This window comes from Chiloscyllium plagiosum, unplaced genomic scaffold (genome assembly GCF_037043375.1).
Source record: "Chiloscyllium plagiosum isolate Xiang-an unplaced genomic scaffold, Cpla_swu_hap1 HiC_scaffold_5, whole genome shotgun sequence".
NCBI classification, from domain to species: domain Eukaryota; kingdom Metazoa; phylum Chordata; class Chondrichthyes; order Orectolobiformes; family Hemiscylliidae; genus Chiloscyllium; species Chiloscyllium plagiosum.
This window is the reverse complement of record NW_028270143.1, coordinates 75,374,035-75,400,882: the sequence shown is the minus strand read 5'-3', so window position 1 is coordinate 75,400,882 and position 26,848 is coordinate 75,374,035. Positions and strand designations below refer to the sequence as shown.

The following is a 26,848-nucleotide window of genomic DNA, read 5'->3' as shown; positions in this document are numbered from 1 at the left end:
GAAAAACCCATCTGGTCCACTAATGTCCTTTCGGGAAGGAAACCGCCATCCTTATCCAATCTGACTTAAGTGTGACTCTAGACCCACAGCCATGTGGTTGATTCTTGAACTGGGCAATAAGGAATGGGCAATAAATGCTGTCCTAAACAGCCTTCATCTCATGAATGACTTTTTTAAAAAAAAAATCCTTTCATTGTCGAGCCAAAAGGTTGCCATTGAGTAACAATGTAAGGACCCATTTCCCACAGAAAATTACATCGTGTCAAATGGTGACACAAGAAACCAAACTGGGTTGGGTGGCTTTCTGTTGTCTTTCTTGACAAAACTTATCTTGTGATTTTTCCTCTTTGTGAAAAATTAATCAACTTTCCTCTTTTTCTTGCAAAAAGAAGCTTTAGCCATAGCCCAATGAAACTTGCTCCTGTGGATTGACTCAGTAGCCACACCTGGATGAATGTTGCAGACTTCTTCACTGGTAGAATTAATTGGATCACCCAAGAAGCAGTTAGTAATTTATGTGGCTTGTTGTCAATCATTGTATCAATCTATTGTCAAACCTGCAGTATTGGCTACTTTTTGGCAGATGCAAGTCTGTTGGATCTATGAGGTAGAATGTATGTTTATGGGAATAATCAAGCAAATGCATCATGCCGAACATCATGATTCTCTGAGAGGTCGCCATTCTATGCTTTTGTGAATTGAACTTCAATCTTTTGAAGTTTCTCACTTGTGAATGAAGGGCTTGTGTTTGGTTTCAGGGCGTTTCAGTAATGTGATTGGCTAAATTAATGTTTTAAAAATAACAAGTGGTGGATGTGCAGGCTTTCCAGGTGTAAATTGTACAGAGCTAAGGCCTTTACAAGGACCAAGAATTCAGAAAATTCCCCTTTTGTGTTTAACCTATGGTCTTTTAGTGAACAGAAAGAAAGTTGTGACGTGTACAATGCAGACAATGCTTTGGTGAAGCTGGATCTGATTCCATTCCCTTCTGGTGGCCATCTGTCTTGCGAGATGGTGGTTTACACCTTTGCAATCAACTGTGATAAACATCACCAGCATTGGCTCAGGCCCCCACCTTGCCTCTCTTGCTGTGCTTAATGGCTGAGATGCTGTAAAAGTCATATCACATTTGTTGGGCTATTTTCTCTGAGAACTGTCAGCCAACTGAGCTTACCATTTCTCTCTGTTTCTGATGCCCCTCTGGGCCATCAGCCTCCAGAGGTCTTGATCGTCTGCAACTGTCTCCAACTTGTACATGTCAGCGCCCACCATTATCTTATTTATCTTCCAGCTCTCCTTGTAGTGGTGGTGTAGGCTAAGCAGAAGGTCTTTGGCTGTATGGCAATCATTCATTTGATGAAAGTAGTCAAGCCATCAATTGGTGTTGCGACTACCACAGTGGAAGCCAGGCCTTCTCTCCCGAAGAAAGAAACACTGTCACTGCACAATGCTTGCCCTCAGGAATGAGTGTATATTTTTCAATCAACCTGATCAGCGATGTTATTGCACACCTCTGGAGCAGGTGGATCCTGAACCCAAGTCTCATGGCTCAGAAGTAGAGACAATATCACTGCACCACAAGTGCCCTTCGAAATGAAAGCTGAAAGGACTGTGGATATTGTATAAATCAGAAGCAAAACAGAACTTGCTGGAATAGCTCAGTCGATTCTGAACCAGTTCTTAGAAAGGATCACAGGACCTGAAACATGAAGTCTGATTTCTCTTCACAGATGCTGCCAGTTCGGCTGAGCTTTTCCAGCAACTTCATGTTTTGCCTTTGGTAATGATTGTATCCTGTGTAATCAGTCTTGCTGAAGTCACTCATGACAATGTATGGTCGCCTCCATTGTTCATGAGCTTTCTCTTGCAGTTAGGAGACCGAAGATCATGTAACTTGTGGATTTCCAGTTCTAAAACCACAGTGGGATTTCGGGTAGGTCCATTCAGCCATGATCAGTAGTCTTTTAAAGGCAATATGGACAGTACTCAGAAGGAATCTACCATGGTAGTTGTTACAGTAGTTGTGGTCACTCTCGTTCTTGTACAAGATCACAATCTTTGCATCACGCACACAGCCTGATGCATTGCCTCCCCTCTGTTGGAAAGAGACTTCAGGGAAGCTCTCGACGGAACAGCTAGAAATTGAACCCACAGTGAAGAAACTTTGTAAAACTATTACTAGACTTGCTTCCCATTGGCAAAACTCTAGGTGACGATGCTGCACTGCCTGATGGCAAGCAATCACTCCTGTGGAATCTCATTCTGTGCTTTTTATCGCAATAATCTATTGTGCTCTTGGATCAATGCGAGTCACATCAAAAATAGCATTGCATCAAATTTAATGAGTGAACTGTTAACTAAAGTTGGATTGTTCCAACAAATCTGAGATACTAAGACCTTTCATTAGTAAGCTGCTATATTTTCATGGGCTCTTTTTTGTTTTTGTCTGTCCCTCAGTATTTTTCTCGTATGGTAGAGGCCAGGTATAGGAATCAATGTTGTGCTCCTGATGTTTCTGTTGTTGAAATACAGCACTGCATCAGTCATGTCCCTCTTGCCTGTCACTCTAATTGTTTGCCTGGAGCACTAGAAGACAGAGTAACTTATACAGTCCAACTGCTTCAATTCAAAGTTGATGGTCTATTAGCTGATACAGAGATCTCTTGTAGTTCGCATTTAGCTTTCAAAGGAGCATGGGGGTTACACATTGTAACAAATATGCTTTTTTTTAATTAAAGCCTTATCTAAAGATATTTGAGTTTTCTGTGATGTATATTTCATTTCCTTTGAAGAGTGGTGCTGTTAAGCTTTATACTATACACATCATTAATCTGACAACAGTGTATGTTTTATTTATACTGGATGTGGCTACTGGCATCTGAAACTTTGGAAAAATTGACACATTTCATTTAAAATTGGATGTAGGGAGCACAAATCTAAATCATCAATTATCATTGTAGTTATTTTGTGTGAATTTTCAGTTGTCAGTTCCTGAGGTTTGCTGTGAAAAGTGACTGACAGCTCCTGCAGACAGATTTTACCAGTGGGGTCTATGTGGCATTCTGGAGTTGGAGAAACCAGATGATAAATTAAATGTTTGTAGTGTTTTGCTGGGAACAAGTAAGTATTATTTCAACTTTATTTTTGTTTTGCAGGAAGGTGAGGTGTGTTACCTTGCGTGCACTTCCAGTTTGGATTCCATAATCTGAAAATCTGTTTTTTGATATGTTCAGAAGGGTACTTGCAAACATTGTTCCCAACCTTCCCCACCCCTGCCAAATTTTAATTTAAATTAATTTAATGCATAATTGAGTGTATTGTTGTAAGGAAGAGAAAGCAATTGATCATTCTAAGCTCTTGGAGAGACATTTTAAGATAAACTTCAAAAACTACCTTCAACCCTGGCAAACACCTTTATGCTCGATCTGTGCAGGCAAAGAAACTGGTGTTGTGGTCAAACTACTCTGTCTGAACCTTGCTACTCTCTCCTCCATTCTCAAATGTACTATTTTGTGGCCAGGTGTAAGAGTTAGGCCAAAGGCAGTCTGCCACAAAGTGCACGAGGCTTGACCAATACCTCGGCAGTGTCCAGTTGGCCAAAGCAGCTACTGATAGAGATCCAGCATTGCTTCCAGTGTGCTACTCAGCCTTCGGCCGCCTGAGGAAAAGGGTGTTTGAGGACAATAACATCAGTTCCAATACCAAGAACATTGTTCACAGAGCTGTGGTAGTTCCCGCTCTCCTACAAGGCTCTGAGATGTGGATTTTCGACAGCAGATACCTCCAGGTGCTGGAACAAGATTCTGAAAATCCACTGGGAAGAAAGACGTGCCAATATCAGTGTTTTCAACCAGGCCAATATCCCCATCATCAAGGTTCTGACCACTCTTGATTGGCTGCGATGGGCTGGGCACACCGTCCACATGACTGACCCAAGATTCCCCAAGCAGGTGCTCTATTCCCAGCTTCAAAACAGCAGGCAAGCCCCAGGTGGACAGAGAAAGGGCTGAAGGCCTCACTGGCAAAATGCGGCATTCCCACAGACACCTGGGAATCACTGGCCCTAGACTGTCCAAAATGGAGGAGGAACATCCAAAAAAGCATTGAGCACCTCGAGACTCACCATTGGGGGAGGCAAAGCGGAAGCTAGGCGAAAACAGCAAAAGGAGTATCTGGCTGTGCCAACACCCCAACCACACCTTCCCATGACCACTTTCTGCCCCTAATGTAATGGAGCGTGTGGAAGCCACATCGGTCTTTACAGCCACCTATGGACTTGCCCTGAGAGTGGAAAAGAGTCATCCTCATCTGCAAGCGATCGCTGATGATGATGATACATGACACTCGAGAGGTAATCAAGGAGAAAGAGGAATGACAGATTGTGGAGTGAGAGTGAGACAAATCATAAACTGATGGGCTTGCTCGGTGGCATGGGCATCTTCTTTTGTCCCATTAATGACATTTTGGAGGGAAGATAAGACCCTAAATGGACACTAATTGCCCTTTTAAGACCCTTAATTAGTCTGATTGTGAGCATGTAACCAACACCGTAGCCGTTGCTGTTAAAAATTGTGTTGGGGACAGGAGTGAGAGTCCGGGCTTGCCTGCCCAGCTTTCAAACTCACTGCCTGGGGAGTGTAAAATCCAGTCCATGGAGCTCCTGAGTAATTTCAGATGGCCTAGTGCTGCCATCTTTGCCACCAGCAATGAAGCAGCAGTAAGTTCAGGAATCGAAGATGGACTACAGTGCCCAGACATTGCAGGGCACTTTGTGCAATTTTGTGTGCTCTTTTTGACAAGAGTTGGACAGTGTTGCTGCTGAGACTGAACACCAGCTGCAGGGTATGGAATCACTGTACCAATATTGCTTTGGGAGTCAGAGGGCATGATATCTCAGCACACATTGCTTCTAATGTACGCAGCAGGCAAATGTCACACTATGTCTCTGCAGAAGGCACAAAATCATGAGGCTAGCATCAAATCCACTAACCTGTAATTCTTAAAACAAGCTCGGATCTCTTAAAAGGGGAGTACTTTCGAACTGGTCCATTTGCTGGAAGTCACGACACAATGATCTGGGAAAGGCTCAGCATAGCAGAGAATGGGCTCTGAGGCTTTCTGACGCTGGACGTGGAGACCTTGTTTCAGAAGGTCAGGACGAATGCTAACCATCTACATGGGGCTTCAGAGGCCCAGCAGATAAACATTACCAAGACCGAGGACCCATGTTGCTGTTGTGGTTGATCCAGCCTCAAGGATCCGAAAGCAGTGTTTGCAAGAAGCTCAAACCGGTCGTCATCAGTAGAGTGTCTTCAAATATCAGGCTTCCAATGATGTGCCTCTCACTCTGCTCAATATGCTAACCTGTCACCAAGAACTCACATCAATTGCAATTTATATCTAATTTCTATTGCTTCACCTCACACTCTTTCACTGGTCTGCAGGAGATTGAGGGGCAACCTAATAGCTTATAAGATTGTGAAAAACGTGGAAAGTATGAGACTTTTTCCCCAAGATGAAGGGGTAATTACTAGGGGACACAGGTTCAAGGTTTTTGGGGGTGGAAGTTTGAAAGTGATGTGCAAGGCAAGCTTTTCACACAAAAGGTGGTGAGTGCTGCTGGAGGAGGTGGTGGAAGCAGATACAATAGTAGCACTCAAGAAGCCCCCTGAATGAATATGAGTAAGGAGGGAATAGAGAGATACAGATCCTTAAGTGAAGACAGTTTGAGTATGGAAGGGCAGAATGTGTTGGAGCAGGCTTGGAGGGCCAAAGGGCCTGATTCTGTGCTGTATTGTTGTTCTTAGCACTGCTGTGAGCTTCACAGCTGCTTCTCACTACACATACACAGCCCACCAACTCTTTGTGGAAATTCCTTGATCCCAAACAGACTGACTGAGTGTGGTGCAGTATTTATCTCTTTATTGTGATGCTGGGGAAGGTTGTTGCCAACATTGGAACTTGCCTCAAGAAATGCTGCAGCTATTAAAATTGAAAGCTGCTTCATTTGAAATCTTCCAACTCCCATCACACTTCTGTCATTCCTCAGTCCTTGATATCTGTGGATGCTGTAAGCGTGTGGACTTGCTTTCATGTTCCCTTTCTCTCAAGAGCAACCCTCCTGTGTCTTTCCTTGAAGTCAGCCAATTGGTGGGAGCTGGCCAGTCAGAGGTGGCAGAACAGGAGACTGATGAAGTGACAGCATCACTGGTGCTCATTCCCGTACCCACATCCTGGCACTGCACAGACCTTTTTTTTTGAGGATACCTCAGACAGGATCTGCATGTGGTGAGACAATGGGTACAAGTTGATACTGCAGCCAGAACAAGGGCATTACAAGTGCATGCTTACTGGATGGAGAGGTCAAATGTGTTCTGCAGAAGGCACAAAATCATCAGTTGGTCACTTCAGTAAACGGGCCACAGAGAAAGACTAATAGATAAGCACAATTAAATTTGTGGGCTTTTGACAGGCCAAAGCATGATTGCATTCTACTCCAAATTAGCTACTGTAAGCAGTTTAATACCACCGCCCCCCACCCCCTGCCCAATCCCAGGCTGCATTCAGCATGATTAATGAGGTAGCTAGCATTTTCTTTGCCTGAGGGCAGTCCTCACTGATTTCAACTCTTGTGGGCTCTCTCAATCTGGTGAGAAACAGCGTATGTCAAAGTAAAGCCACAAATGCCTGTCTGTTTCCCAAACTGAGCCCATTGGTTCTGTAGGTAAGCACACACCGGTAACAGTACAGTTTAACTAAAGCTCCTTCCTGAATTACTCTGTTTATGGCATTTGACAAAAATAAAAGCAAACAACTGTTGATGCTGGGAATCAGAAACAAGATCAGAAATTGCTGGAGAAACTCAGCAGGTATGGCAGCATCTGTGAGCAGAGTTAACATTTACCCTTTCTGTCCACACCTGAATTTTCCCAGCAATTTCTGTGTTTGTTTGTGACATGCATTGAGATGGTTCAAACTGCAAACAAATTATTTTCCTTTCATAAAGTCACAGCACAGAAGCAGACCCTTCATTCCTAAGTGTCCATGACGATCACCTTTGCCAAACTAAACTAGTCTCATTTCCCTGCATTTGGCCCAAATCCCTCCAAACCTTTCCTATTCATTTATCTGTCGAAATATCTTTTAAATGTTGCAACTGTACCTGCATTTACCACTTCCACTGGCAGTTTATTCCACATATGAGCCACCCTCTGTGTGGAAAAAGTTATCCCTCTGGTCCCTTTTAAATCAATCTTCTCTCACCTTAAAAATATACCCTCTTGTTTTGGACTCGCCTACCCTAGGAAAAAGGCCTTTGCTATTCACCTTAACTATACCCCTCACGATTTTATTTCTAATGGATTTTACAAAACTTTTTCCTAGAATGTCTAAGTTTGAGCTTTTGTGGAGATAATGATAAGCACCTTGGTTCTATGCAGAAGTCCCTAAATAAGGCATCCACTTTCTAAAATGCTTTTGTTCTATTAGCTCTGACCTTGTAAGATAAACGAATGTTATAATTTAAGTGTGATAAATCCAGGCTTTTTAAATTGTATTCACATCGGAATTCTTCAGTTTCTCAGTCTGTCCATTTGTTTTAGATTTAACACTTTAACCTTGAAACTACAAGTTATGATCCTGAAACTAGAAGCCACATCCTAAAACAGATGAATAATAGAACATAGAACATAGAACAATACAGCACAGAACAGGCCCTTCGGCCCACAATGTTGTGCTGAACATTTGTCCTAGCTTAAGCACCCATCCATGTACCTATCTAATTGCCGCTTAAAGGTCACCAAAGATTCTGACTCTACCACTCCCACAGGCAGCGCATTCCATGCCCCCACCACTCTCTGGGTAAAGAACCCACCCCTGACATCTCCCCTATACCTTCCACCCTTCACCTTAACTTTATGTCCCCTTGTAACACTCTGTTGTACCCGGGGAAAAAGTTTCTGACTGTCTACTCTATCTATTCCTCTGATCATCTTATAAACCTCTATCAAATCACCCCTCATCCTTTGCCGTTCCAATGAGAAAAGGCCTAGTGCACTCAACCTATCCTCGTACGACCTATTCTCCATTCCAGGCAACATCCTGGTAAATCTTCTCTGCACCCTCTCCAAAGCTTCCACATCTTTCCTAAAGTGAGGCGACCAGAACTGCACACAGTACTCCAAATGTGGCCTAACCAAAGTCCTGTACAGTTGCAACATCACTTCACGACTCTTCAATTCAATCCCTCTGCTAATGAACGCTAATACACCATAGGCCTCCTTACAAGCTCTATCCACCTGAGTGGCAACTTTCAAAGACCTATGAACATTGACCCCAAGATCCCTCTGTTCCTCCACCCCACTAAGAACCCTACCATTAACCCTGTATTCCACATTCTTATTTGTCTTTCCAAAATGGACAACCTCACACTTGGCAGGGTTGAACTCCATCTGCCACTCCTCAGCCCAGCTCTGCATCATATCCAAGTCCCTTTGCAGCCGACAAGAGCCCTCCTCACTATCCACAACTCCACCAATCTTCGTATCATCTGCAAATTTACTGACCCACCCTTCGACTCCCTCATCCAAGTCATTAATAAAAATTACGAACAGCAGAGAACCCAGAACTGATCCCTGCGGAACTCCACTTGTAACTGGCCTCCAGGCTGAATATTTACCATCTACCACCACTCTCTGACTTCGACCGGTTAGCCAGTTTTCTATCCAATTGGCCAAATTTCCCACTATCCCATGCCTCCTGACTTTCCGCATAAGCCTACCATGAGGAACCTTATCAAATGCCTTACTAAAATCCATGTATACTACATCCACTGCTCTACCCTCATCCACATGCTTCGTCACCTCCTCAAAGAATTCAATCAGACTTGTAAGGCAAGACCTACCCTTCACAAATCCGTGCTGCCTGTCCCTAATCAAGCAGTGCCTTTCCAGATACTCATAAATCCTATCCCTCAGTACCCTTTCCATTACTTTACCTACCACCGAAGTAAGACTAACTGGCCTGTAATTCCCGGGGTTATCCCTATTCCCTTTTTTGAACAGGGGCACAACATTCGCCACTCTCCAGTCCCCTGGTACCACCCCCGTTGACAGTGAAGATGAAAAGATCATTGCCAACGGTACTGCAATTTCCTCTCTTGCTTCCCACATAATCCTCGGATATGTCCCATCAGGCCCGGGGGACTTGTCTATCCTCAAGTTGTTCAAAATGTCCAACACATATTCCTTCCTAACATGTATCTCCTCTAGCTTACAAGTCCGTTTCACACTCTCCTCTTCAATAATACGGTTCCTCTCATTCGTAAATACTGAAGAAAAGTACTCATTCAAGACCTCTCCTATCTCTTCCGACTCAATACACAGTCTCCCACTACTGTCCTTGATCGGACCTACCCTCGTTCTCGTCATTCTCATGTTTCTCACATACGCATAAAATGCCTTTGGGTTATCCTTGATCCTATCCGCCAGAGATTTTTCATGCCCTCTCTTGGCTCTCCTAATCCCTTTCTTCAGGTCCCTTCTGGCTATCCTGTATCCCTCCACTGCTCTGTCTGAACCCTGTTTCCTCAACCTTATGTAAGCCTCCTTCTTCCTCTTTACAAGACATTCAACCTCCCTCGTCAACCAAGGTTCCATCACACGACCATTTCTTTCCTGCCTGACCGGTACATACATATCAAGGACACGTCGTATCTGTTCCTTGAAAAAGTTCCACATTTCCACGACATCCTTCCCTGACAGCCTATGCTCCCAACTTATGCTCCTCAGATCCTGTCTTACAGCATCGTAATTCCCCTTCCCCCAATTGTAAAACCTACCCTGTTGCACGCACCTATCTCTCTCCATAACCAAGGTGAAAGTCACAGAATTGTGGTCACCATCACCAAAATGTTCACCCACTAACAAGCCCATCACTTGTCCCGGTTCATTACCGAGTACCAAATCCAAAATGGCCTCCCCTCTGGTCGGACAATCTACATACTGTGTTAGAAAAGCTTCCTGGACACACTGCACAAACACCGCCCCATCCAATCTACTTGATCTAAAGAGCTTCCAATCAATATTTGGAAAGTTGAAATCGCCCATGACTACTACCCTGTGGCTTCTGCACCTTTCCAAAATCTGTTTCCCAATCTGTTTCTCCACATCTCTGCTGCTATTGGGGGGCCTATAGTAAACACCCAACAAGGTGACTGCACCTTTCCTATTTCTGACTTCAGCCCATACTACCTCTAAAGGCAGATCCCCCTCGAACTGCCTTTCTGCAGCCGTTATACCATTTCTAATTAGCAACGCCACCCTCTGTCCTTTTTTACCACCCTCCCTAATCCTACTGAAACATCTGTAACCAGGAACCTCCAACAACCATTCCTGTCCCTCTTCTATCCACGTTTCCGTGATGGCCACAACATCGTAGTCCCAGGTACCTATCCACGCCTTAAGTTCACCGACCTTGTTTCTGTTACTCCTTGCATTGAAGTAAATACACTTGAACCCATCTCTGTGTCCACAAGTATTCCCTGTCTGTGCTACCTTCTTCACAGCCTCTCCACACACTTGGACATCCTGACAAACAGCTAGCCTACTTGCTGGACTACAAGTTCGGATCCCATCCCCCTGCCAAATTAGTTTAAACCCCCCCCGAAGAGTCCTTGCAAACCTACCCCCCAGGATATTGGTGCCCTTCTGGTTCAGGTGCAACCCGTCCTGCTTGTACAGGTCCCACCTTCCCAGAATGCAGTCCAATTGTCCAAATACCTGAAGCCCTCCCTCCTACACCATCCTTGCAGCCACGTGTTCAACTGCACTCTCTCCCTATTCCTTGCCTCACTGTCACGTGGCACCGGCAACAACCCAGAGATGACGACTCTGTCTGTCCTAGCTTTCAGTTTCCAGCCTAACTCCCTGAGCTCCTGAATGACCTCCCCACCTCTCTTCCTACCTATTTCGTTGGTTCCAATGTGCACCACAACTTCTGGCTGCACACCCTCCCCCTCAAGGATTCTGAAGACACGATCCGAGACGTCTCGGACCCTGGCACCCGGGAGGCAACAAACCATCCGAGAGTCTCGCCCATGTCCACAGAATTGCCTGTCCGTCCCTCTAACTAGAGAGTCTCCTATAACTAGCGCTCTCCTCCTCTCCCCCTTTCCCTTCTGAATCTCAGAGCCAGACCTCACGCCACAGACCCGGTCACTGCAGCTTACCCCTGCTAGGCTGTCCCCCCCACCAGTATCCAAAGCGGTATACTTATTGTTTAGGGGAATGACTACAGGGGATCCCTGCACTGCCTGCTTCCTCCCCTTCCCACCTCTAACTGTTACCCAGCTACCTCTGTTCTCTGGCGTAACTATGTCCCTGTAGCTTCTATCTATCACCCTCTCAGCCTCTCGAATAATCCTCAGTTCATCCAACTCCAGTTCCAGTTCCCTAACTCGGTCTATGAGGAGCAGAATCTGACTGCACTTCCTGCAGATGAAGTCGGCAGGAGTATCGGTGGTCACCCCTACCTCAAACATCCGGCAGGAGGAACATTCCACTGCCTGCGCTGCCATTACTCTACACTTCGTCTCCAAAGCAAGAACACTAAGTAGCTTACCTGTGAACCTTAAAGTTAGGTTAGAGGAGGAGGATGGGAGGGAGGCCCTACTATGTAGGGCCGAGGTCTAGAACACACCCACTCAAATATCAATCACTTACCTTCCCGACCAGCTCTGCGCTCCAACCTCACTTCCGCCCAGCTCGCGCTGCTCTCTGCTGAGAAAAAAAAATGAACCAGGTTTTCAGACTTTGTGTGGCCTGAGACTCTTTAGCAGACTTTGTTTTCTTTGGCTGAAAAAATATGTATCCCTTGTCCTTTAAAGCCATTCACAATTTCTCTCTAATCCTATAAAAATTAACACAGTGATGCAGATGATATCATTTGATATTTTCAGCATTCTATTGAGTGTCTGACTACCAACATGGTGAATGACATTCATATAATTGACACTGGCCTAATTTTGAAATAAAAATGAAATCACATTTGTATTAATCTTTTAGAATGTGTTATTCATCTATCATTTAATTTTAATTATAATTATGACCATGTACAATGTTCTCCTTTTGATTTCATACGTGTCTTTTGTGCTAGTTGCTGTTTAAAATTGTATTAGTAAGCCTGTGCATAGGTAGGTCCATTATAGATTGTTGAGAATATTTGGTGATGCAGAAGTTACAAATTCTTCCAACCAGTATGATTAACGATTTAGAATTTCATTAGTCCAATGAAATAAGCTTTACATTTTGTTGTTGTAACTGGCTTAACACAGCAGCTTCTGGGATTTTGTTGTACCACCCATTTAAACTGCTATATTGATGATTGGCATTTGAGTTGAAGTATTTCACTCGTAAATAGCGAAGATAGTGAGAGGTATTAGACTGTCGCCTCTTGCTGGGTAAAAGAAATTAACCAGCTCCATGCTGTGTGGTGACATCTCAATTCTCTTCTCTCAAGGGGGGGGGCAGTTAAGAATTGCCAGAATTTCGAGAAACGTATGGTGCCCCACACATTTTGAATATTGTAGTGGGACTTCTTGGCTAATTTTGTCTTATTAAGTGGTTGCCAGTTCGTTATCATAATGCGGATAAACCCTGATCTGCCAGTATATAATTATAATATTTTTAAAATGCTCCTGTATTATCACACTATAACAGGCTGCCAGCAGAGAAATGCTTGTTCCAATCATTAACAGACACAATCTCTACAGAACACCAGAGGGGAATTAAAATTGGGAAAAAAAATACCTCAAGGGTGGTAATTTTAATATAAGAATTTAATTTGTTATTTTCCATATTAAGATTTTTGCTGTATTAATCCTTTTATCAGTGCTCAGCAGGTTATTTGCACAAGCATAACCATAAGGTGATATTCATTTCCAGAATGGGTCTGCGTGGAGCTCCAAACAGTGACTGATGCAAATCCTTTTGAAGGCCAGACCAAAGATGAAAATCTACATATTTTAAATAAAAGCAGTGCTACGAGCCTCGAGAAATGTTTAGATGTAGTGAAGTAACATTCTGCTTTCTGTAGATAATTACAACAAGGAAATGAAATGAAATTTGATGACTCTTAACTATCTAGATGCCAAACTGATTTGGTATTTAATTGTGATATTATTTAATTCACTGCCCTACATATAGAATGTGAGGTCAATCATCCTATTTAGTTAATGTTGTCCTAGAATTTTTTGTAATGTTTTTATACATAATGCAACATGTTTGTTAAGAGTACACAGACTGTTAACTCGGGTCTGGTTCTAAAATCGTATCTTCTAGAACTAGTTTCTGCCTTCAAAAAAGGAAATGCAATTTCTCTTAATCTGGTATCAAAAGTCATTCTTTTTGCCGTCCCACTTCTAAATTGACACTATTCGTCATTCCCTAGCTAAGACGTCTGATAATCAGTGACTTGTGTGGATGATTTGCTTGGATGCAAAGGAGAATGGAGGTCAATGCACATTCTCTGCTACTTCCACAACTCTCTGCCTCTTCATGAATCCTCCTCCAAGCAGCCTGACTGAAATCATCAGCTCCCACTATGAAGGTCCACAGGGATGAACCAGCCTGTCACTCTATAGTGAAGAGTGCTGATTGATGTGAATGAATTGTTTCTGAATGCAAAAATAAGTTGGAATATTTACCGAAGGAAAATGAGTGTCAAGCCTGTATTTTAAATGATGAACAGAACTATTGGTGTAAATCTTGTAAAGGTTAGAGCTTCTAAAGTTTGTTGCAACACAAACAAATATAGACTAATGTTCATCTAAAATGTAGCTTTCAACATTGCTGTGCCTTTCAGTCTTTGTTTTTGAGTAGGTAGTTCTGAATCTAGAAGAGTCAAGACTCATGGCATTATAAATGAGTGACCGGTGATAGAAGTTGCACTTGCCCTGAAAAATTATTTGTTTCTCTGTATAGGCCCTGAATACATTTGTAAAGGGTTCCTTACCATATTGAAGCCAGGAGTTTCAAAGACATCATTGGAAAAACTGAGCTGATTATCTACTGAACTTGATTCTGAAGTGGAATATGCAGATCATCTCTTGAGCAGTGTTGTTATTTTTGACCCATGTTTTCTTCATTGCCAGTGTCCTCTGTTTTCTCGGTGCCCAGTGTGAAGCTGCAGCCTGAGATAGGTGACAGTTCAAAGGTTTATGGAAGAAGTGGCAAAAGTTTTTTGAACCACAAGCACTGAGGAATTATTGTCCTTGCCTACAGTACAAAGGTAAGAAAATAATAATACCAATGATTCGTTTAAAAAGCAGTGTTTATCTGATCAACAGATTACTTGAATAGGCTATACTGTCATTCCTTCTGTTGTATCTTTTGATATTTGGAATTGTGACAGCTATGGTGTATAAACAAATAATTAAATTCTGACTACACAATTTTTTAAAATAGTTGTTGCAGCAAAACTGTTGGTTTCAGTTTCTCAAAGTCTTAGCCTGACTTTTGGCTGGGTGAATAGATTATTTGCATTATTTGACCTCCGCCTGCAGGCAAAAATCAGAATTAGCACGTTATGTCTTGGCTGCATCCTATGTCAGTGCATTCTGTATCCTCTCTGCGACAGACATGTTGGAAACAATAATTTGAGGAAACAATAGCTATGTTATGTGGAGCTTTTACAATTCGTTTTCATGTTGGGCTGAGGGTGAAATTACATTTTCAAGTGTAGAAGTTGACTGTGAAAGATTTCAGTACCGAGCATATTTCTATATTTGTAGATAATGGTCAACAGTACAGACCTGGAAGCTGCAATGCTGATTGTTACACAATATAATTGGCTACACTTTCCTTGACTAATTCAGTGAGATTGTTCAACAGCTTCCAATGTAGTATTGGTATATTGAGTTACTGGGTGTGCCCCTTATTCTTAGGCCACTTTCTTCCATTGAAACTGAACTTTTTTTTGGTGGCTTCATTCCTGCAGCCCCACATCATCTCCCACCACATGTCCCTGATTTGTAGTAATATCAAGAAAACTGTAACAGTAGAGAATGTAAGCCATGCTGTAACATTTGCAAACTTGCTTTTCTCAGCACTTGCCAGATGTGTTACTTCTTACAATGCTAGCCTATCACTCTAAAGTGTTGCAGAGTTGGAATTCCCCAGATTTCTCACCCCTATCTGAGGCTTGCCATTGTAGACTGCCTATTAATCCAAAGATGTAAAATAGGCCGTGGCCAGGGTTGTACTGACAGTTATTCTGACCGAATGTGTTTCTAGCAAAATAATCTCTGCAGACAAAAATTTAAGCTTAGAAAAAAGGAAGAGGATTTTAAAAAAGGAACAAGTTCTGCTAGAACTAGAAATTTTAGTTTCCTTAAATTTTGCAAAAATAATAGAAGCAGTGTGATTGAAATGATTTTTTTAAAATGGAAAGAGCTGTTATTTGTGCACAAAATAGTGTGGATCCCAATTTGGGGTAGAACAGAAGTCCTATTTGTTTGTCATTACATTTGATCAAAGAAAATATGTTGAACACAATCCTTTGCCAGTTCACCTTTATAAAATCTATTGTTCATCACATTTAATTTGTGCTCTGAATCCAGTGAATCCATGACTCATTCACTAGATATCACCTGACTCTACCACAAAAATTAGTTTTCAATTTCAGGAAGCCAATTCATGGGCTTTAATTAATTCTCTGTTTAAAAAAAAAATTGGCACTCTATGGTGAAACATCTGGCTTTATACCAGGGATGCCATTGCTAACATTAACATTTCTGTTTTTTTAAATGAGCACTATGAGTGATGTGATAAAATGCTCTTGCTGGAGAGGCCACTTTTAGGTTATCGGGCTGAACCATTGCAGTTATTTGTTGTTTGAAGTCTTATTTACGAAGAGAATGAAAAATTCTGCTCATTTTGATCTACATATTGCAAATGGGAGAAATACTTGCGCAATGAGGCTTATAGGTTTGTATTTCTCAACACAATGTGTTTTATTTCGTACCATACATGTTACAAGCTTGACTTGCATTATTCCTTCCCGTTTGCAAGTTTTTAATCAAATATGTAAGAGGTTTTGCATTTAAGAGCGCAATCTGTTACATTGCTGAATATGTTAATAGACTAGTTCTTCCTGTAAGGTAGTGGGTTTTTTAACATGTGACTGTTCGTTTAATATTTCGGTGCTGTAGTCATCATTTTGTATCAGGGATCTGCCTGTAGCAGCAAAACATGAAAAAAAAATAGATCTTCAAATCAGTGTTATTACTTTTAAACTTATTTTCAGGTGGTAAAAAGTATACTTATGGTGTTATCATCCTTGTGTATTCTCTTCCTAAATTGACCTTTGTTCAATTGCAAATCAAGGTCCTTTAGAATCTGTCCATTTTAACAACAACCTCCATTTTGTTCATAAAAGCGGAAAATGTTGGGAACACTTAGGTCAGGCAGTATCCAGGGAGAGAGAGAGAGAGAGAGAGAGAGAGACAGAATTCACAGATTTCAGCTTGATGCTGTTTTATCAGAATTTTACAAAGATGGGTCATTGACCTGAGGCACATTAACTCTGCTTCTTTGTATGCAGTTTTCAAAGCAGCTGTGGGTCTTTGCTGGGAGCCAGGAACTGTTTGTCTGGATGCTTGGTATCAACCTCCTGTCCCAAAATTCAATGCTGGGCTGCAGCAAAGATTTTGTGCAGATTGTAGCTGAGCGATTGAAGACTGAAATCTCCTCAGTGCCTCACTATGTAAGGCCAGGCATATTGTTATCCATCTTAACCACCTGTCCACGTTGTGTCTCAACTGGCGATGGTCTTCTCCCACTGTAAAATGATCATTGAATATAATTCCTAAAATTATGTAATTGCCATCTTTGTTCAGATATTAGGGCTGAGTTTCTTCTTTGGGCTCTTCTTTTAATCCAATAGGTTTGTTGGTGTCAAAATGACTGTAGTTGAAAGTTGGATTTTCTAGTCCCAAACAACTTGGAATGGAGGCAAGGACAGCAAAGAAATGGCACCAGGCGCCTGCCTATTGGTCTGCTACCTCCATTCTCAACACTGACATTTCCGGGGATGGGGGAGGTTGGCTGTTTAACTAATTGGATATACTGAGGTCATTAGGGAGCAAATTAAGAATTCACCATCTGACTTCTGGAGATTTTCCATCATGGTGGACAGCTGTCGGAGCTCTCTGAAGTTGCTCAGTGAAAGCCTGGTGGGAACCACGAACAGTAATACTGAAACAGTTTTATTTGATGAATAAAAGTGAAGTCTTTAGAGAAAACAAACTATTGAAAAGCAATGAAATTGCAATAGCCAAAGGTCTGCAGCCCTATCATGGGTCCTAGCTCTCCATTTGCTGGGGCCATTTTGAAGATGAATACCCTGTTTTATTGGTCTGGGTGTGATGCTGTTTGGCGATTCAGTGAGACTCGATGGGCCGAAGGCCTCTATTTGCACTGTAGGGATACAATGCTTCTAATAGTGAGAAGTCTTCTGTTTGTTCTGCTATAAAATGAAGGAAATCACTAATCTGTCCTTTTGAGAGATTTTCAAGCTACCTATGGGCAGCACAGTGGTTAGCACTACAACCTCACAGCTCCAGCAGATTGATGTTAAGCTGTTTGCAAGTTGAAGGCACATCACAGGATTTCCCTTTCCCTCCTCCCAGCCTCTCCAACATTGTGCCTGACCTCCTCCCAGAAAAGGTTACCATGGTGAATCTGGTGAAATTCTACCACATTGCTGTGGGTCTGGAGTTACATGTAAACCAGCCCAGGGAAGAACAGCAGATTTCCTTCCCTGAAGGACTTAAATGACCCAGATGGGGATTTTACAAAAATCAATCATGTTGATGATTGGCTAGTTTGTAGTACTAGATAATTTTTAAAAAATATAATTGAAGTTGCACCATCTGCCATGATGAGAACCAGACTCTGGCCTGGGATTCTGGATTATGGGTTCAATGACATTACTGCTACACCATCCCCCTCCACCTCCCAACATTACAAGATAGCCAAGCTGAAAAATGGTCAAGAGTCTTTCAAAAAAAAGTATAATAATATATGTGCAGTAATAGAAGGTCAGTTCCTTTCACATTAGCATTACTGTGAATGCGTATGGTTGTGCAGGTCTATGGTAGTGAATAGCGGCCACAGTTAGATGCCCTAATGGCTATTTATGAAATTTTAATTGAATAAATCTGGTAAATTGTGAGCCCGCAGCAGATTGTTTTAAAACTCAAGCTCACTGAGACCTACAACACCTGTTTGCTGAAGAACAGACCAGCTTTTCGATTATAATTCTTTCTGAGCATAAAGATTAATAGAGTGGTGAGAAGGGGCTTTGTTACCTTGCTGTCATCTCACATTCTGCAAATTGGGAAAGCAAAAGTCATTCTACTACCAGAATACTATTTACCTTTGCTTCTCTTCAGCTGATACATCATAACCTTGATGGCTCAGTGGTTGGCATTGCTGGCTGACAGCACCAGGGACCTGGGTTCGATTCCACCCTCGGGCAACTGTCTGTGTTGAGTTTGCATATTCTCCGTGTCTGTGTGTGATGCTTTTCAGAGAGTCGGTGTGAAGTCGATGGGCTGAATGGACTGTATTCCATAATAAAACCTTTGGTTTACCTGGTTCAAAAACTCACTGCGGTCTTGCATTTTATTCTCAGGAACTGCCACAAGCTGAGGGACTGCCAAGTGCTTTAGTGATATGTGTGCCAGTAGATTGCGTAACTAGTACTGTACAAGAAAAAATATGTGAAAGACTGCAAGCCTGCAAATAATATCACAAAGAAAAACTAATATATTGCAAGCAGCGCATCCATCCACAATGGTGCCTAGGTGCCCAAGTTGTATTATAGATGAGGTATTGATAAAAACATCTTTTAATTTAATGATAATGAGCATGATGTTGAATGTTCTTTTTCATTGTACTGGAATATCCTTCATGAAACCATGTGCCATAACTGGCACTCTCAAGACATTTTGCCAAGTAGATCTTATAATTCCAGACTAGAATGCTAAACTTACAATAAAATCTGGCTGAAGGCAAGTAACTTATTTTAAAAGTAGACAGTGTGTGTACTCTACCACATAAACAAGCACGAATCCAGCTTTTGACAAATGAGTAGCTTTGCTAAACTAGTTCTGCCACTGGAGTTTTCTTTATCTGAGCTCTCATCTGTCTCAGTTGCAACAAACAATTATGGCATTGTGAGCATTCAAGCCCTACTCTCTAGTGCTCTGCTTCTGAGCCCCCACAGCACCTGGGACTTTACTAGCAACCTGGCTCCAACACTTTGCTGTCTACTAACTCCTAAAACTACTAATTAAGGTCACAGTATCATATGGTACAAAAGAGACCCTTTGGCCCATTTGACTCTATACCACTTAAAATGTACTGCTACCTGCGGTCATCCCACTTTCCCATACTAGGTCCATAGCCTTGAATGCTATGACACTTCAAATGTTGATCTAAATTCTAACAGTACAACAGATGTCCAGCTGCTAACTACACAGACTGAGCATCATTCCACTTCCTTTTCAGTGCAAAGTTAAAAATCACACCACACCAGGTGATAGTCCAACAGGTTTATTTGGAAGCATGAGCTTTCATAACTCTGTGCTTCCTGATCATAGCACAAATTAGAAGCAACAAGAAGTAATGGATTCCATGTAAAAAATTCAGAAGGTTTCTAGAACCTAATTCCTGAGGAAATAGCATTATAATGGGATTTTACTGAGACTTCTAAGTGTGCACAGGTGTTAATTATTCTTTAATTTAATAATGTTTTCAGTCATTATTTACCAAAATTGGATCAGACATCCAAAGCTTAATTCCAGGTCCAGATACAAAGGTGGATTGTCACACTGGGAATCCATAATTCTTAAATCAGAAAAGCAACCTCTGCTTCAAGTCACAATTCTATTGCAATCTTTTTGAGAGTTGGTGTTTTGTACTGGCTAAAACATGACAAAAATAAATAGCAGGGTCTAAGACGCCAACCAATTTTGATATGCTAGCATTTAAGGTTCTGTTCAAGCTAGTTTTGCTGAATTAAGGTAGGATTAGCTCACATCACTTGATCTCGGAATCATAGAATCCTTCCAGTGCGGAAAAAGGCCATTCAACCCATTGAGTCTCCACTGACCCTCCGAAGAGCATCCAACTCAGAGTCTGCTCTTCACCCTATCCCTGTAACTCCATTTTTAGCATGGCTAATCCACTTAACCTGCTCTTCTTTGGACTGTGGGAGGAAATTGGAGCATCTGATAGAAACCCATACAGACAGAGGGAAAACTTACAGACTCCACACACAGTCGCCCAAGGGATTGAACCCAGGTCTCTGGCATTGTGTGATAACAGTGGTAACAGCTGAGCCACTGTGCCCATCTCTATTAATAGTGGTCCCCTCCCACAACTGCTTTATCGGTACATCGATGACTATTTTGGAGCGGCTTGGTGCTCTCTTCCTGACCTGGAAAAATTCATAAACTTCGCTTCTAGTTTCCATCCCTCAACCACCTTCACCTGGTCCATCTCCGACACTTGCCTTCCTTTCCTTGACCTTTCTGTCTCCATTTCCGGCAATAGTCTATCCACTAATATCCATTACAAGCCCACTGACTCCCACAGCTATCTGGACTACAGCTCTTCTCACCTTACATCCTGTAAGGACTCTATCCCTTTCTCTCCCCTCCTTCGATTCCGCCGCATTTGTTCCGACCCGACTGGGTGATCGATTGCTGAGCATCTTTGGTCTGTACGCAATCAGGTCCTGGACCTTCCCGTGACTTGCCACTTCAACACCCAATCCTGCTCCCATGCCCTCATGTCTGTCCTTGGCCTGCTGCAATGTTCCAGTGAAGCTCAACGCAAACTGGAGGAACAACATCTCATCTTCCGACTAGGCACGTTACAGCCTGCCGGTCTCAACATTGAATTCAACAACTTCAGATAATTTTATTTCATTTATTTTATTTATTTTTGTAAATATATTTTTTTCACTGTTCTGTACCTCTTATTTCTTGATTGTCTCTTTCTCTCACTCCGCACTCTCATCACTCTTTTCCTCTCCTCTTCCCCTTTTGCTACCCTTCTCCCCTGTTTTTCATTTTGCCTCTGCTTCACCCCTTCTCCCCTCCCCACCCCCCCATCCCCCACATATTTTGTCTCACAGCACTGGCTTCGGCCTTGGTCATTCACAGCTCCTAATCTCCCTATAATCTCTTTATTCACTGTCATTATTACCTCTTTATTGGTACCTTTGCTTCTGGAGCCATGACTCGCCTTCTCTCAGCCTAGTATAAATACCTCCCTATTTCTCCCCTTTTTTAGCTTTGACAAAGGGTCAGTTAGACTCGAAATGTCAGCTCTTTTCTCTCCTTCCAGATGCTGCCAGACCTGCTGAGATTTCCTAGCATTTTATCTTTTGGTTTCTATTAATAGTGGTGTGCTGCCAAAGTCTTGATGTGTTCCCTGCAAGGAATTATTTCAGTCTGCAAACCAGTTCTTAAATTTTGTAGGTCAGAACAAACATTGCACTAGCAAGACAATTGTAGTAGTTCACAAACCTCAGAACCAACTGTATAAGAGACAAGTAACTCCAAATAAAGAAATGGAACATGGTAACAGCATGGCTAACATCTTTGCGAGGTTGGAACAATTTGGTATGCTTTCCTTTATTGGTCAGAGTATGGAGTACAGGAGTTGGGAGGTCATGTTGCGGCTGTACAGGACTTTGCTCAGGCCATTGTTGGAATATTGCATGCAATTCTGGTCTCCTTCCTATTGGAAAGATGTTGTGAAACTTGAAAGGGTTCAGAAAAGATTTACAAGGATGTTGCCAGGGTTGGAGGATTTGAGCTATAGGGAGAGGGTGAACAGGTTGGGGCTGTTTTCCCTCGAGTATTGGAGGCTGAGGGGTGACCTTAGAGGTTTACAAAATTATGAGGGGCATGGATAGGATAAATAGACAAAGTTCAAAGTTTGTGAGAAGATTTGTAGCTCGGGTGCTCTTTGCTGTGGTTCTGTTCGCCGAGCTGGAAGTTTTTGTTGCAAACATTTCGTCCCCTGTCTCGGTGACATCCTCAGTGCTTGGGAGCCTCCTGTGAAGCGCTTCTGTGGTGTTTCCTCCGGCATTTATAGTGGCCTGTCCCTGCCGCTTCCGGTTGTCAGTTTCAGCTGTCCGCTGTAGTGGCCAGCTGAAACTGGGACAACACTACCATTATAGGGCAAGCCAAGCAATGAATTCGACTGGGACAACACTACCATTATAGGGCAAGCCAAACAAAGAACAGCCAGGGAATTCCTAGAAGCATGGCACTCATCCACAAACTCCATCAACAAACACATCGACCTGGACCCAATATACCGGCCACTACAGCCGTCAGCTGAAACTGACAACCGGAAGCGGCAGGGACAGGCCACTACAAATGCCGGAGGAAACACCACAGAAACGCTTCACAGAGGCTCCCAAGCACTGAGGATGTCACCTAGACAGGGGACGAAACGTTTGCAACAAAAACTTCCAGCTCGGCGAACAGAACCACAGCAAATAGACCAAGTCTTTTCCCTGGAGTCGGGAAGTCCAGAACTAGAGGGCATAGGTTTAGGGTGAGAGGGGAAAGATATAAAAGAGACCTAAGGGGCAACGTTTTCATGCAGAGGGTGATACGTGTATGGAATAAGCTGCCAGACGATGTGGTGGAGGCAGGTACAATGGCAACATTTAAGAGGTATTTGGATGGGTATATGAATAGGAAGGGTTTGGAGGGATATGGACCGGGCTGGCAGGTGAGACTATATAGGGTTGGGATGTCTGGTCGGTGTGGATTGGTTGGACCGAAGGGTCTGTTTCCATGCTGTACATCTCTATGACTCTGACTCTAATTGCTAACCCATTTTAGCATATCAGAAGAGACCTGACAGGGATTCCCGTTCTGTTTTGGGATTCCCATCCTGTACTTGGCGATGCTGTGTTCTAGGTGGGAGACATCTGGAACCCGTACTGCAACCCACAATTCTTGCCGAGTCAGGCCCAGATTTGGAATGGCTGTTTTTCACAGTCCCTCAAGAAATAAACCATAGTCTGAATTTTAAAAGATAATCTCAAAGTGTCCATGCTAGGATAGGTTTACCTCCCAACACCATGACCCTTTGTGGCTTCAATGCCAACTCGTGCCCCTCATATGACAAAGCCCTTTTATGAGTTTGAGTTCTCAATCAAACCAATATAATACAGCAATCTATTACTGTTGAACAAGTTCTTAGTCTTAATATTATCAGCAAAGGGTTCCACAGAAACAGTACAACACAGGAACAGAACTTTAGACCACTGACCATGATGCCATTCTTAACTAATCCAATCTGCCTGTACACAGTCCATATCCCTCTCTTCTTTGTCTGTTCACGTCTGTCTAAATGCCTCTTGAATGTTTCTAACATATTTGTTTCTATCACATCATCTGGCAGCATATTGCAGGCACCTAGCACCCTCTGTGTAAAACACTTGCCTCGCACATCTCCTGTAAACTTGCCCCCTCTCACCTTAAACCGATGCCCCCTAGTATTTGACATTTCTACTATAGGAAAAAGACTGACTATCCACTGTATTCATGCCTCATATTTTATATACACCTATCAGGTCACCCCTCAACCTCTGATGCTTTAGTGAACAATCCAAGTTTGCCCAACCTCCTCTTATAGCTAATACACTCCAATTCCTGGTAAAACTCCCTTTTCACCCTTGCCAAAGCCTCCACATTCTCCCCGCAGTCTGTTGGCTAGAACTACACACAATACTCTAAATGTGGCATCATGAAAGTCATGGCAACATGACTTGCGAACTTTTTATATTTACTGTCCAAACTAATGAAGGCAAGCATGCCATACACCACCTTTACCTGCTCACCTACTTTGGTTACTGCTATCAAAATATCGGAAGAGTAGGACCAATCTTAAACAAGGAATCAAGCGGGCTAAAAGGGTTCACGGAATAACTTTAGTGAGCAGAATTAAGGAGAATCCCAAATATAAGAGGTAACTAGAGAAAGGGTTGGTACACTAAAGGTTGAAGGAAGGCTTTTAAATTAGATTAGGTTAGATTACCTATAGTATGGAAACAGGCCATTTGGCCCAACAAGTCCAAATTGACCCTCTGAAGAGTAACCCACGCAGACCATTCCCCTATCCTATATTTACCCCTGACTAATGCACCTAACACTTTGGGCAATTTAACATGACCAGTTCATCTAACCTGTACATCTTTGGATTGTGGGAGGAAACCGGACACCTGGAGGAAATCCATGCAGACCCGGGGAGAATGTGCAAACTCCATACAGACAGTTGCCTGAGGCAGGAATAGAATCTGGGTCCCTGACACTGTGAAGCAGCAGTGCTAACCACTGAGCCACCATGCCACCCAGGGTGAAAATGGGTTAGATTCTCAATGATTACTTTGCATCAGTGTTCATTGAGGAGAGGGTCATGGTGAATGTTGAGATTAGAGATAGAAGTTTGTTTACTCTGGATTACGTTGATGTAAGGAAGGAAGATGTGTAGGGTAGGCTAAAGGTTATTAAAGTGGACAAATCCCCAGGACCGGATGGGATCTACAAGGTAAAAACCATGTGACTTTATCCTGATGAAGTCACAGGATAGTCATCAACTGATGAAGTCATCAGTTTCCTGATGAAGGACTTTTGCCCGAAACGTCGATTTCGAAGCTCCTTGGATGCTGCCTGAACTGCTGTGCTCTTCCAGCACCACTAATCCAGTGGGATCTATCCCAGGTTGCTGAGGGAGGCGAGAGAGAAAATAGCTGGGGCCCTGACAGATATCTTTGTAGCATCCTTAAACAGAGGTGTGATGCCAGAGGACTGGAGGTTTGGTCAAGTTGTCCCCCTTTTACAAGAAGGGTAGGAGGAATATTCCAAGTAACTACAGACCAATGAGCCTGACATCAGTGGTGGGAAAGTTGCTGGAAAAGGTACTGAGAGATGAAATCTATTTATATATGGAAAAGAATGGGCTTATCAGTGATAAGCAACATAGTTTTGAGCGGGAGAGATCGTGCCTTACCAACTGAATAGAGTTCTTTGAGGAAGTGACCAAGTTGCTAGATGAAGGAAGGGCTGTAGATGTCATATACATAGACTTTAGTAAGGCATTTGATAAGTTTCCCTATGATAAAATAATGGAGAAAGTAAAGTCACATGGTGTGCAGGGTGTTCCAGCTAGGTGGATAAAAAATTGGTTGAGCAACAGGAGACGGGGTAGTAGTTGAAAGGAGTTTCTCAAAACGGAGAAAGGTGACCAGTGTTGTTCCATAGGGATCAGTGCTGGGGCCACTGTTGTTTTGGATGTACATAAATGATCTGGAAGAGAACATTGTTGGTCTGCTCAGTAGGTTTGCAGATGACACGAAGATTGGTGGAGTAGAAGAAAGCATTGGGGACTGTCAAAGAATACAGGAGGATCTAGATAGACTGGAGAGTTGGGTGGAGAAGTGACAGATGGTGTTCAATCCAGGCAAATGTGAGGTGATACATTTTGGGAAGTCTAATTCCAGAGTGAACTATACTGTAAACGGAAGAGCCTTGGGAAAATTTGATGAGCAGAGAGATCTGGGAGTTCAGGTCCATTGTACCCTGAAGGTGGCTGCACAGGTGGTTAGAGTGGTCAAGAAGGCATATATGGTATGCATGCCTTCATCAGACCGCCTCTTGAGTACAAGAGCTGGCAGGTCATATTAAAATTGTATAAGACTTTGGTTAGGCCACATTTAGAATACTGTGTACAGTTCTGGTCGCCACATTACCATCAGAATGTGGACGCTTTGGAGAGGGTGCAGAGAGGGTTTATGAGGATGTTGCCTGGTATGGAAGGTGCTAGCTATGACGATGACAAGTTGAGTAGGTTGGAATTGTTTTCATCAGAAAAAAGGAGATTGAGGGGGGACCTGATTGAAGTCTACAAAATCATGAAGGCTATAGACAGGGTAGATAGAGATAAGATTTTTCCCATGGTGAAGGATTCAATAACGAGACGTCATGCTTTCAGGGTGAGAGATGTAAAGTTTAAGGGGGATATACGCGGCAAATACAAAGGGTGGCAGGTGTTGGAACGTGTTGCCAGCAGAAGTAGTAGAGGCAGGCACGGTAGATTCATTTAAGATGTGACTGGACAGATGTGTGAGTAGATTAGATTAGATTACTTACAGTGTGGAAACAGGCCCTTCAGCCCAACAAATCCACGCCAACCCTCTAAAGCGCAACCCACCCAGACCCATTCCCCTACACCTAAGACTACGGGCAATTCACCTAACCTGCACATTTTTGGACTGAGAGAGGAAACCGGAGCACCCGGAAGAAACCCACGCAGACACAGGAAGAATGTGCAAACTCCACACAGTCAGTCGCCTGAGGCAGGAATTGAACCTGGGTCTCTGGCTCTGTGAGGCAGCAGTGCTAACCACTGTGCCACCTACAGTGGGGAGCAGAGGGATACAGATCCTTAGGAATTGGGTGATGGGTTTAAACAGTGGATTTGGATCGGCACAAGCTTGGAGGGCCGAAGGGCCTGTTCCCGGGCTGTAAATTTTCTTTGTTCTTTATCAGGGATGTTTGAACTTTTGATTTACTTGATTAAGATCTTTTAGTCATTACAATGAATTGTTCTTCCTATGATTTCGTTTGTCAATGTATGCTTATTTGCAGAAGGTTAAGAGGTATGATGAATTTAAGACTTCACTTATTGATACTTTAACATCTTTTATGAATTATATTTTTATAGGACCATGTTTTTCTTTCATTTCTATAAAC

At 42.8% G+C, this 26,848-nt stretch overlaps 1 protein-coding gene across 3 annotated transcripts in view; it reads left to right on the top strand.

Annotated features, from left to right (window-relative positions):
• The window catches only part of cdk14 (cyclin dependent kinase 14), a 671,765-nt gene that overhangs the window by 489,173 nt on the left and 155,744 nt on the right, over positions 1 to 26,848 (top strand). For all 3 annotated transcript variants that reach the window (XM_043690284.2, XM_043690288.2, XM_043690287.2), the window contains one exon: positions 14,150 to 14,286. In XM_043690284.2, the coding sequence (XP_043546219.2) occupies positions 14,150 to 14,256 (107 nt within the window). In that variant the 3' untranslated portion in view covers positions 14,257 to 14,286. The remainder of the gene's footprint in view (positions 1 to 14,149; positions 14,287 to 26,848) is intronic.